Source organism: Microcaecilia unicolor, chromosome 4, assembly GCF_901765095.1.
Source record: "Microcaecilia unicolor chromosome 4, aMicUni1.1, whole genome shotgun sequence".
Lineage (NCBI taxonomy): Eukaryota > Metazoa > Chordata > Amphibia > Gymnophiona > Siphonopidae > Microcaecilia > Microcaecilia unicolor.
Genome location: NC_044034.1, coordinates 148,656,635 through 148,670,308, shown reverse-complemented (window position 1 = coordinate 148,670,308; position 13,674 = coordinate 148,656,635). Strand labels below are relative to the sequence as shown.

Below are 13,674 nucleotides of genomic sequence, written 5' to 3'. Positions count from 1 at the left end.
AACCGATGTCAAAGTATCAGGAATTACATAAAATCAGAAAGAGAAAAAAAACAGATTATTAAATACTATAGTTTAAAACCCCATAGGCCTAGAAAACAAATATGTTTTCAGAGTTTTACGAAACATAATAAAATAATTCCGTATTGAACGCATTTCACATGGGAGATTATTCTAGTAGTGTTTGTTTCTGAAGGGCTTCCAGAATACTTCACTAAGAATTCAGCACTGCAATAAAACATTGGGTTGGTGAGGGAGTCTGCAAATAATGTCTGTCATTTGCAGACTGCTGATAACACACTGACCTTGTGTGAGCCTGGGGGTGGGGGTTTGCCTTGTTAGTCCATTTGGATATGTGGAAATAAGGATCAATAAACAAGTTTTAGGTGACTTTTGTTGGCCTAATATAGTATATCCTGGTAAGCTTCTAATTCTCCTTGTCATTATCCTGTCATGTATATGGTGGTGTCTTGCAGGGAATTGTGCCATTTTGGGATTCTGTTTGGGTCTAAGAATTTCCTTTCATTTTGTATGTGTGGGAAAAGTGTTGAGTATCCAGGGTTTTTTGTATTTAGGGTGGTGCTACCCAAGGAAGTCCTCACTTGCACAGTGGCAAACACTGCTCCTGCTAAGCTTTAGGGGTGGGCTTAAAGGCATTTCACATCTGTTCAGCATAGCACATCTAACAGGAGAGGCTCACATGGGTCTCTGCTAGGCAAGGTTTGTGTGTTAAAGAAACAAATGTCTAAAAGCCCTTGGACTCACAGCTGAAATGCTTTCTTATATACAGAATGGTTAGAGCATCAGACTGAGGACCAGAAAAACCAGGGTTCAAATTCCACTTCTCCCACTGATGTTGCTTGTGACCTTGGGCAAGTCACTTCACCCTCTGTTGCCTTAAGCCCTCTGGTTACAGGGAAATTTCTAGTGTACCTGAATGTAGATCACCTTGAGCTACTGCTGAAAAGGACTGAGAATAACTGAGATTTCAGTCTCTGTATCTAGAGCAGTGCTTTTCAATCAGTGTGTCGGGACAAACTGATGTGTCACCAAAAATTTGGTGTAGACTTCAAGCCTGTGCTTTCCTTAACAATCATCAGAGATCCAGAGAGTCAGATACATGAAATCCCCATAAGTGCTCTCTATTTCTGCATCCCCAGAACCCCCAATGATAACTGCTGCGACTAGTCCCAAGTGGAAATATTGCAGGCCTGGTGTCCAGATGGTCTGCTTGTTATCTAGTTTGAGTAGCATGTTTGCAGGGTTTTGTTACACTTCACAGTATCTGGCAGTAGAGGGATTCTGTGTTGCTGTTACTGAGGTGAAACCAGACTTTGAAAATGTACTTGTTTTTTATGATACGTTATAAAGATAAACATCCTAGCTGTGTCCTCTGTACAGCCTCGACGATGGATAAAAGTTTGATGTTGACAGTAAGTTTAGTGTGAATTTGCCTACCATTCAAACACATCAGTCCTAGATTTCTCACTGATAAAAGTAAGTGAAGATTAAAACTTCTTTGAGAAATAAAATGTAATAACTGTGCGGGTGAGTTGGCTGCTGAATATATCCACTAACCAGCCATTTCTTAGCCAGCTAAGGCCCCAAAGCACAAAGCTTACTGTGCCCGGAACATCCGGTTTTGACCGGTTCAATGTAGTTGAGTGTGCATGTTATTCAGCGAGTAATGCAAAATGGAGTCCTGCATGGTTTTTACTGTTCACGGTAGCAGCCAACGAGAATCGTATGCAAAAATGTATTACAACGAGCTGATTACTATTTAAATGTGCTTTCCAAGTGATGCACAGAAAGGAGCGCCTACCTTTAATGAGAAATTCCTTAGCGTCCCTCTAGACTGGCCCAGAATCTGACTGATGGGCTGTGCATGCCTTCCAGCAGGTGGAGACTGAGAACTCTGACTCTAGAGAGAGCCAATAAGAGCCCTGACTAGCTAGAGATAGATTCAGTATTCTCAGTCTCCAGCAGGTGGAAGGTGGTGAGAACCTGTATTCTCTTTTCTTTCTTTCTTTCTTTCTTTCTTTCTTTCTTGTTTAAAAAAAAAGTAAAGTTACATAGAGTAGAGACTGTCTTTTGCAGACTAAGGGTTTTAGTTTTAGGTTTTTTTTCTGTGCACCGGTGTGTCTTACATTTATCTGCGGGCTGAGGCTCGTGGGGGTCTCTATAAGCCTTGGGGATGTTACTCTTGGGTGGCCAGGTCCCTCCCTCCAATTCTTCCCGTTTCCTCCTTGCAGTGCTGTGCGCTAGCTTGCCTGAATCTCTTCGAGGGACGAGTGTTTTGAGGCCTGGGAGAGGCAGCCACATTTGTAAAAAAAAAAAAATAATAATAATTGAAGCGGATTGAGGTGCGAATGAACAGGGCAGCCCTGCCTCCACTGGTGTTGATTTTGATGCACAGAAAGGAGCATCTACCTTTAATGAGGAAATTTTTATGGGAGATCAGGAGCTGTTGTACAGTGTGGTGGCTTCTCGGTGGAACGGTCTGCTGTCATATTTAAATAGTATTTGCAAGTGTGTGTGTGTCCCGCATATAACAGCACTGTGAAGAAGTTGTCTTTGAATAACAAAAGCACATTGGCACAGCACCTGTTTATTTGAAAAAACAGTACACACACATATAAACAATAAACCCCCTGGGGCGTAGAACCCAAGAAAAAGAAACTTTCACTGCCTGGATGGTTTATTCCTTATATGTGTGTGGGAAAATGTGGGATACAAATGCAATAAATAAATAAAATATGCGTGTATGGAAGCCGTGTGTAGCAGTAGAATGCTGTGGAGTCACTTCCATAGCACCCGCTGTTCTGGGCATGCGCATAGCATTGACACATAGGGCCAGATTCTATATAAGGCACCTAAAAAATCTGCTCTGAACTCGGTTTCACCTAAGCGTATTTTGTAAGATTTATGCGCGGTATATGGAATATGCTTAGTTAATATTATCGCGCCTAAATCTGCACGCACCCATTTACAACAATGAAAACCTGGCGTAAATCCCAGCGCATAGATTTACGCAGACTGGGCTGTATTCTATAACTACATGCGTAAATTTTGGACCGCCCATAACCATGCCCCTTTTGAAGTGCGTGCATTTATTTTGAACTGCACACTTCACCATTTAGGCGCAGTTCATTATAGAATTCGCTTACCGAGTTGTGTGCGTAACTTGCAATTATTGTCAATTAGTGCTGATTGTTGTTTAAGTGCTGTTAAAAAACGCTGATTGGCATGTTGAGCCAATTAAGTTACTCTAGTAGTTTTAGAATTCACCTTGATTTCGGCACTCAGATCTAGGCACCATTGAGTCAATTCCTTCAAAAAGGCAGTAAATAAATCCTAATAAATATATAGAATCTCCCCCTTAGTGAGTGACTGTCCTACGCATGCACTGATTAGCGGGTGGCTGTTCTGCACATGTGCTAGTTCTTTCCCTACCGAGCTGCTTGCTGTAATTGCGAGCAGCTCATTTTCATGAGAGTTCCTTTGAGCATTGCTTGCTATTTCAAACTCGTTAACTTTTACCAGGGATCAAAAAGCAAGGTTTTTTTTTTACAAGGGCTTTTGTGCATCGGCGTGTAGGTTAGGGGTAGTCTGGGGGCGGAGCTTGGGCAAAGTCAGCATTTTGCTGGTTAGCGGCAATATTCAGTCCACTAACCGGCTAAGTAAGTGCATAAAGTTAGGAGAAAGAAAAAGTTCATATGCAAGTTAATCGGGCAGTGGTCTGAATATCAACTGGTGCCTGGTTAACTTCTGGGTCAGCACACATACTCAGATATTGAATTCCAGGGGCTGCGCTGCTTACTGTCATGGGCTGAATAGTGACCCCTTTAATTTTAACAGTTTATATTACCAAATGCAGTAAATTCTATTTAAGAATATTTTGCATTTCCCTTGCATCATTTTTAACAATAATGAAATATTTAGGAAGGGTTTTTTTGTCAGCTGTGAATTTTAGTGTTCAGCATGCCCCATACATGAACATCATCTGTTGGGTATGTCACAACAGAAGAAAGCTGGAGAACCACTGGTCTAGTGGTTGTTTGAAAATGATTCTTTCAAAGACCTGACATACCAGATTATACCTGATTACTGACTGGAGCCCTGAGAAGTATGTTTTATTAACTCACAAATACTAAAATAACATTCAGCATTCCCTTTAGAAACACATGTGCTGAGTGCGTTTGTGACCTCAGTCTTGATTTGCATTAATGCTGCCTCTCTCTCCCCTCCCCAGATGTTGTATGACGATGTCATACTGTAGAATTCCATCTTAATTTTAAATATTGCTTTATGCAGGATGGATATCTGTGAGTCTGCAAACCAGCCCACACCGTCCAGCACTTATGTTATGTAAATAACCGAACATCTTCTACCAGGAATTCCATTGTGCCACAGTCAGTTGCATGAAAAGTAGAGAAGGCTGGGTGGGGTGAGAGGGAAGAGGGGCTGTTTGACATGAAGAACTGCATCTTGTACACCCATATAATAAATATTTGATTGTGCCTACAAAGGTATTTCAGTGTAAATGAGCCTGGCATGGTATTTGCTACATGGCACCAAGTCCTGAGAATCTCATTGCGCTTCTTTTTCAGGCTCATCTGGTGGCAGCCTTTGAACAGAGTCTTGGAAACATGACTATCAGACTCCAGAGTCTAACGATGACTGCAGAGCAAAAGGCAAGTGTAAATGCTTCACACTTTATTTGCTTTTCAACGCATAGTTGACGTAGCATAGATTTGAATTTTGAAGGATGCAACACCTGGTTACAGCTTCATGTGACACTGCTGCTTTGACCTTATATGCTGCCATCCCCCCCCCCCCCCCCCCCCCCCCCGGTGTCCTGTTTATATGCAATGAATCAAGGTGGTTTTGTTGACAGGAGACAGCGGGAGCATGCTTGGCCCATTATCTGGCCTGAATCCAGTAGGCGGAGCTTGCCACCATATAAAGTAATGTATTTTGAGTGTATCAAGATGGTGGCTGCTGTGTAGGGAAGCAATTTAAACCTCCTTGGGTGTAGACTGCTTCAGCCTTGTTACGTGATGCTATCTCCTGTCAATCAAACCTCCTTGCAGTGGACTTTCAACTTCATAATATTTACTTTAATTTTCCAGCCTCCTGTGAGTTTAACCTGCCCCCAGTCTATCAATTCCCAACTTTTAGAGTTTACTACCCATTTATTCTTTCAGTTTATTTTCAAAGAAATGTAACAAGAAAATAAAACTTTCTTCTTATCAAAGTAAGCTTTGAGTTTCTTACCAGTTAGTATTAAGCCAGCGGCAGTCAGAGGTTTTTTAAGTGCTGACTGTTGCCGGTTAAATTAATTCCAGATATTCAATGTTGGGCCATGACTGGGCACTGAAATCCAGGTATGACCAGACATGCGCTGGCTGCTGGCACTTATGAAGGTCCCGGCCGATATTCAGCTGGGATCCAAAGAAGACACTTACGAGGGCCCTGACTGAATATTAGCTGAGATCCGCATCAGAGGATCTGTTAGGTCCTCCCCTTTCCAATCGATCCATTATGGCAGTTTGCCTCCCAAGAGCATTAGTTCTTTACCACCCTCATAATATCTTCCTCCTCCCATTAATAATACCTTACTCCTGAAGCCCCTACCCCACCCCTCCCCAGCTGCCTTTCCAGGCCTACCTTAAGAGTCCCTGGTGGTCTAGTGTAGAAAGGGCTCCTGCCCATGGCGACTCTGGTTTCAAGATGGCTGCTGTGATCTCTTCCATGCTCTTTCTATTCTATTTGCTTTTAAGCCTAGGACTCGGGGAAGGTCTAAAGTCAAATTTTTGATACCGTTTCACACTAGTTCTATTATTAGGTTTCAATTTACTGTTTTCAAGTTTACCTCATTTATTGTATTTATGTTTGTACTTGGTTATTTTGCTATTGTTATGCTGCTAACACAATTGTAAGTTTTATGTTAAACTGTACTTCCTGTACACCGCCTTGGGTAAATCTCTTTATAAAGGCGGTTAATAAATCCCAATAAATAACTAAATAAAATTTCTGTTCTGTAATGTTCAGTGTTTGTTCTCCTAACACACATCACTCTCTCTCTTATTTTCATTCTCACGCTCTTACCAGCAGATGCTTAAATGGAAGGCAGTGACTTGTGGGACAGGTTATGGCTTCCAGTAGGACTGAGAAGTTTTCTGCTTATTGGGAAAGTGTTTGATTGTTCCACAGACTCTAAATAGTTTAGCGTCCTAAGGGAGCTGAGACACCTCAGCTGAAGCAAAGGTTTAAATCTGTTTTGTTTTCAAATGCTACCACCTGTGGCCTAATGTGCAGGAACAGCACCTCTGGGATGGAGGCCTCCCAGTAGCTCACCAGTCAGGCCCAGCAGAGGGTGAAGCTAAGACACCTTTCAGGAAGGCAGAGCCACTGGTTCTTAACCCTTTAATTGCTCACCATAAAACTCCTACCCCTGAGACCATGTTGGAAGAGAGTGAAATAATTACATTCTTTCTTGTTCATATCTGTAAGCTATGGCTGTCCCAGACATATCATATTAACCCATAAAGAGCTGTCATAATGAAGAGTTTGAGAGCTCTTAGAACTGATTATATAGCCAATTGATCTGCCATCAAGGGCAGATTTAATTAGTCCTGATCATTGATTGGATTTAGTGGACAATTAGACATCAAAGCAGAGCAGTCATATGAACTGCAAACAGGATCATGTTTGGAAGAAGTTAGACAATAGATGACGGGTGGGCAACCACGATCCTCGAGGGCCACAACCCAGTCGGGTTTTAAAGGTTTCCACAATGAATATGCATGAGGTTGATTTGCATGTACTGCTTCTGTTGTATGCAAATAGGTCTCATTCGTATTCATTGTGGAAAGCTTGCAAGCCCAGTGGGTTGTGGCCCTTGAGGACAGTGGTTGCTCATCCTTGCTATTGATAACTCTCTGTCTCCCCTCCTGTGCTTATGGAGGAGTGGCCTAGTGGTTAGAGCACCAGTCTTGCAATCCAGAGGTGGCCGGTTCAAATCCCGCTGCTGCTCCTTGTGATCTTGGGCAAGTCACTTAACCCTCCATTGCCTCAGGTACAAACTTAGATTGTGAGCCCTTCTGGGACAGGGAAATATCCAGTGTACCTGAATGTAACTTACTTTAAGCTACTACTGGAAAAAGTGTGAGCAAAATCTAAACAAATAAGAAACATCTGTATTCATGAACCCATGTAGTGACGCAGTTAACACTTTACTGCTGGGAGCTCTTTCTGTAGGTGCCTGGGTTCCCCTGAATTTCAAGTACCCAACCTCCCTGTTGGTGACATTTTCTTGGCAGAGTGTTGCTAGTGCATGTTGCAGTGAGGCATTTCAATTTCTTTCTTATCAGGACTCTGAGCTGAATGAGTTAAGAAAAACCATTGAACTTCTGAAGAAACAGAATGCAGCAGCCCAAGCTGCCATTAATGGAGTAATTAACACACCTGAACTGAACTGTAAAGGTAAAACAACAGACTCTTCATTTAAAATTTCTGTAGTCCCAAGACACTTCAGTCCTCCTGGTGATGTCTGATGCAACATACTCTAAAAATTACAGCTCCTGTATTGCAGAGAGATAGTAATTTCTGACATTGGATTATTATGAAGGATCCAGTTACTTTTTCATGTGTAGGGTCCCCCCTGAGGGTCAAATGTCTTCCAAAATGCTTCATTTGTAGATCATATTTCTCCCAATAAATGCACTAACAGCTTGTTGGTTAGGTAAGAACTGCCTTCAGTTGGGAAACCTCACAGTACATTCCAGGTACACAAGAAAGCCCTTTTCAATGAGAATAATGTTCTAGAACAAGCTATAAGGAGATAAACTCAAGAAATACGTTTACATGGAAAGGATGGTGGAAGTACGTCCTGCTCTCAAGGGTTGAGGAGGGGAAGTGTTGGGGGGGGGGGGGGGGAGACAACCAGGGCAATTGTCTCCGAGTCTCCAGAAAGCTAAAGGATTTGGGGCCCTCTCCCCATTTCCTGTCCTAGGCCCCAGCTTGTCTAACACTGGCCTTGAGTAGTCATTGGAGGCCAAAATGGTAACAGATTTTAAGGAGGAGCGCAGGAAGCACAGAGCTTACTTAGTTGCAAAGTACGGAAGAAATAGCAGAAGTTTACCCTAGAGGCATGTGTTTCATTGAAGTATGTTGTTTTAATACTAAGGAGAGAAGTTATCAAATTGACTACCATTAAGGTGGGTTATTTTACCACGTCATGCTATTTTATCACAGGGTCTCATTTGCGACAACTTGTGGTAAAATAAACCATCTTAATGGTAACCCTCATTGATAACCCCCCCCCCCCCGCCAATTCAACAGCGAGTGTCAGGCATTTGTGCAATGTTATGCCAGAAGATCCAGGTACTTATTTTGTAAGTCCTGTTCACGGTTTACATGTGTAGACACCCACATTTACACATGTCTCAGATAACGTAGAAAGCTAGGATTTATGTGTGTAAATCCGAACTATGTGCAAATGGTAAGGGGTGTGGTTTGGGCAGGGCTTGGGGGAAACCAGATCTGCATATGAATTGCCCAATTCAGAAGGAGAATGCACATAAATTTATTTATTTATTTATTTATTTATTTTAGGTCATTTATACCCCGCCTTTTGCCACAGTTTTGCAGCCCCAAAGCAGCTTACAATGAACTAATAAAATAATTACAATGGAAAGTGAGAGGGATGGAACGGAAAGAGGGAGGAAGGAAGGGAATAAAAATACAATCTTAAAACAAATAAATAGGCAGGCATGGGAGAGAATAGGAAGAGAAGGAGGAGGGAGGAAGGAAAAGGAAGAGCAAAAGTTAAAAGATCAGAATCAGGTCTTGACTCGCTGGGAATCTTGGAGACAAGCGAACAGGACAGCAGAGCCGAGAAGAAACATCATATTTGGCAGGAAGAGGCTCTATCTGGCATCTCCAACGACGACGAGCAGCTGATCGAGTAGTAGAAGTCCCGCACCCTCCGGAGATAGGAGAGACTCATGCTCGTCCATGGATAACTCTGTAGTTGTGCAGCACAGCCATTTTCAAACCGTCCAGCGTGATTAGGGGACACAATGCAATATTTGCTAGTACGAAACTCTCAACTGAAAGACTGCCTGGTAGGCAGGGCCCTCTGGAGCTGCCGTGTAGGTAGGATGCTGTCAGTCGCAAGATATGGACGTAAGATGAAACTGTCTCGCCCACGATCCGTTTCCACCCCCTGAGTCCGAGCTCGATCCCGATGGCGGTCCCAGACGGCAACCAGCAAGTGGACGACATCTGCGGCAGGCACCTCCCCCGAAACAGCAGGACTGCAGAGACAACGCCGGGCCCAGCTGACAACATGGGCAGATGGGGCGGAGACACGCTGGCAACAGAGCAAGGATGAACCGCCGCATTCCCCGTGATGTTGGACCGGAACAGAGGCAACCAGTAGTGAGTCTGAGCACTGCAGACCTTCAGGAAGCCAGCACGATCAAAAACAGGCCAAACCATGGCTCAAGAAAAGGGTTTACTCCGAGATGGTAGCTGGAGCCAACGGCTACTGCTGTCCGTTAGTCAGCGGCCATTTTGGGAATGCCACAATATATTGACATCGGGACGTACAGTTCCTTCAAGGCACATATAGGTTTTTAAAAAGTGCTCATGCAGGGCAGCTCTTTATAGGAGGATTTAAGGGACATCTCCTCCTTAATCCCCCATGGTTTATTTTCCCCCTCAAAATTGAAAGTGCACAAAGGTTGTGCCCTCTGTGCTTAATTAGAATTACTCATTTAGATTTGTAAAATAGCAGGATATACACAAGTAATTGTCGGATGTAAGCTCTAAAATACTCTTGTAAGTTGTCAAGATGCCTCTGTTGTTTTCCACGTTTGTAATAGTAAATGCGTACTCCTATAAGTATTTTTTCTTCTCTGAAATACTGCCGTAATTGGACACGTCCTGACTTGGATGGATGAATTCCAGTTTCTCTCTTTTATCTAAAATGAGCCTTCACATCAAGATCATTAGTAACAGCTGGGATTTAAAATAGATTTGGAGAAATTTTTTGAGGACAGGACAAGTTATTAGCAAGGTAGACGTCCCCTTTCCTTCTGGGAGTGAGTGACAGAGAACGGATCCCCCTTTAGGAGGTGCCATGTACTTCCTGCAGGTGCAGATTAGGCACTGTTAGAAACAGGATACCGAGTGTGATGGACCCAGTTTTTCTTTTTCTTTTAATCTATTATTTACTGAAAATCAGGGGAGATTAAAAAAAAAAAGGCATCTAGATGGACCGTTTTTCAAACCCAACACTGGTGCTTCTTCTGTAGTAATGTAATTAAGGTTTTTTTTTTTGCACTGCACACACCTGTCTAGTAGAAACTGCACTAAACTCAGTGACTCGTGCATTGATATTTCTCTTGTAGTTAGATTTCTGAATGAAAGTTAAAGTTCTTTTAAACTGAGGTATTATGTTTTTATCTGCTTTCTACTAGGTAATGGTACACCACAGCCGGCTGATCTGCGGATCCGAAGACAGCATTCCTCTGACAGTGTGTCCAGCCTTAATAGCACCACCAGCCATTCCAGCATCGGCAGCAACATAGAAAGCGATTCCAAAAAGAAGAAAAGAAAGAACTGGGTAAGATATTTACAAAATTCACCCCAAACACAGGCCATTCCAGTTCTCAAGAACCATCAAAAAGTGAGGGTTCCAGGATATCCCCAAGGAAGCATTGATCTAATACCATTGGCTGCCCCTAGTCTAGAGACCTGGTTAATTTGCATATTAATTCTTTAAATGTACACCTTCATGTACAGTGGGGGAAATAAGTATTTGATCCCTTGCTGATTTTGTAAGTTTGCCCACTGACAAAGACATGAGCAGCCCATAATTGAAGGGTAGGTTATTGGTAACAGTGAGAGATAGCACATCACAAATTAAATCCGGAAAATCACATTGTGGAAAGTATATGAATTTATTTGCATTTTGCAGAGGGAAATAAGTATTTAATCCCTCTGGCAAACAAGACCTAATACTTGGTGGCAAAACCCTTGTTGGCAAGCACAGCGGTCAGACGTCTTCTGTAGTTGATGATGAGGTTTGCACACATGTCAGGAGGAATTTTGGTCCACTCCTCTTTGCAGATCATCTCTAAATCATTAAGAGTTCTGGGCTGTCGCTTGGCAACTCGCAGCTTCAGCTCCCTCCATAAGTTTTCAATGGGATTAAGGTCTGGTGACTGGCTAGGCCACTCCATGACCCTAATGTGCTTCTTCCTGAGCCACTCCTTTGTTGCCTTGGCTGTATGTTTTGGGTCATTGTCGTGCTGGAAGACCCAGCCACGACCCATTTTTAAGGCCCTGGCGGAGGGAAGGAGGTTGTCACTCAGAATTGTACGGTACATGGCCCCATCCATTCTCCCATTGATGCGGTGAAGTAGTCCTGTGCCCTTAGCAGAGAAACACCCCCAAAACATAACATTTCCACCTCCATGCTTGACAGTGGGGACGGTGTTCTTTGGGTCATAGGCAGCATTTCTCTTCCTCCAAACACGGCGAGTTGAGTTCATGCCAAAGAGCTCAATTTTTGTCTCATCTGACCACAGCACCTTCTCCCAATCACTCTCAGCATCATCCAGGTGTTCACTGGCAAACTTCAGACGGGCCGTCACATGTGCCTTCCGGAGCAGGGGGACCTTGCGGGCACTGCAGGATTGCAATCCGTTATGTTGTAATGTGTTACCAATGGTTTTCGTGGTGACAGTGGTCCCAGCTGCCTTGAGATCATTGACAAGTTCCCCCCTTGTAGTTGTAGGCTGATTTCTAACCTTCCTCATGATCAAGGATACCCCACGAGGTGAGATTTTGCGTGGAGCCCCAGATCTTTGTCGATTGACAGTCATTTTGTACTTCTTCCATTTTCTTACTATGGCACCAACAGTTGTCTCCTTCTCGCCCAGCGTCTTACTGATGGTTTTGTAGCCCATTCCAGCCTTGTGCAGGTGTATGATCTTGTCCCTGACATCCTTAGACAGCTCCTTGCTCTTGGCCATTTTGTAGAGGTTAGAGTCTGACTGATTCACTGAGTCTGTGGACAGGTGTCTTTCATACAGGTGACCATTGCCGACAGCTGTCTGTCATGCAGGTAACGAGTTGATTTGGAGTATCTACCTGGTCTGTAGGGGCCAGATCTCTTACTGGTTGGTGGGGGATCAAATACTTATTTCCCTCTGCAGAATGCAAATAAATTCATATACTTTCCACAATGTGATTTTCCGGATTTAATTTGTGATGTGCTCTCTCTCACTGTTACCAATAACCTACCCTTCAATTATGGGCTGCTCATGTCTTTGTCAGTGGGCAAACTTACAAAATCAGCAAGGGATCAAATACTTATTTCCCCCACTGTAGGTGTTGCGTGTGCAGGGCCACCAAGAGACAAAGCCAGGCCTGGGGCAAACAATTGTCAGTGCCCCGCCGCTGCCCCTGCCCCCGCAGCAGCGATCGAGAGAGACTGCTCTGCCGGCCACCGTTCTTCCTTCCTGCCATATCTCGCCTCCTGTCACATCCCACCTCCTGTGAAGTAACTTCCTGTTTTTGCATGGGCAGGACGCAGCAAGACGGATCCGTGGCCAGCAGAGCAGTCTCAATTGCCTGTGCCAGGCCGTTCTTGGATGCTGGGCCTGTAGAATCTTGCCCCCCCCCCCCCCTTCTCGGCAGCCCTGACTAAGTGCAATTCTGTAAGGACATGCATAAATTACACAGTATGGAAATGCAAGCGGCGGAGCATGGGTGGAGCTGCCACTTAGACGCAATCTATAGAATAGTGTAGATTACACACGCCCTTGCCATATTTGCGTGACCACAGTTATGCCAGACAAACCTAAAAGGTGAGGGCAGTTTTAGAATTGCCCTCGTCGTTTCTGTCGAACAGCTGACCTGTCTGAGGCTTTCAGAAACGAGAGTTGTGAAACATTTGCATTGAAAAGTAAAATGACCATCCGCAAAGCCAAGGAACAAATGTAAGGACATTTATTACTAATTATAAGGCTGTTAATTATAGGGAGTAATGTTGTGGCACTCGTTTCAGATTATACACACACTTTTATATATTTTGGTTGGAAATGAGCTATTCTGCAAAATATATATCTATTTTGTTTAAAGCTTATATGAAAATGTTGGAATATTGTAAACATAGAACTATTATAACTGAAAATAATATAGCAATGAAGGCCAAGGAAAATGTATATATTAAGCGTGCCTCCGGGGTGTCCTGCAGGTTTCACTGCTGGTGACCTATTGCTGTCTTCTTTTCCTTGGTTTGTTTGGTTGCTTGTTCCATCTTTCAGGATTGATGAGTGGCTTGCATAGAATAATGATGGTGAAGAATTTTGTTTCCTTCCTATCATCTTGTTTATATTCATGCTTTCTCCTTTTGAAAATAATCTGTCAGGGTTCCATGTGAAAGGTACAAAGGGGCCCTGGGTGATCCCTGAATTTTCACTGCTGTTCTATAAAGGACATTGCGGGATGAGCCCTTTTCATACAATAGTGTTGGGCACTGAATTCTGTGCCCAGCTTTGGCTGCGAGGACTTACTGCATACTTTCACGGTATTCTATAGTACTGCACACTGTTTTCTGGAATGCCCATGCCCCTCCCATGGGAATGCCCCCTTTAC

General features: G+C 43.4%; 1 protein-coding gene across 1 annotated transcript in view; it reads left to right on the top strand.

Annotated features, from left to right (window-relative positions):
- The window catches only part of NAV2 (neuron navigator 2), a 463,718-nt gene that overhangs the window by 405,225 nt on the left and 44,819 nt on the right, over positions 1-13,674 (top strand). Inside the window, 3 exon segments of the mRNA XM_030200720.1 lie at positions 4,608-4,691; positions 7,374-7,485; positions 10,488-10,633. Of these exon segments, the coding sequence (XP_030056580.1) occupies positions 4,608-4,691; positions 7,374-7,485; positions 10,488-10,633 (342 nt within the window).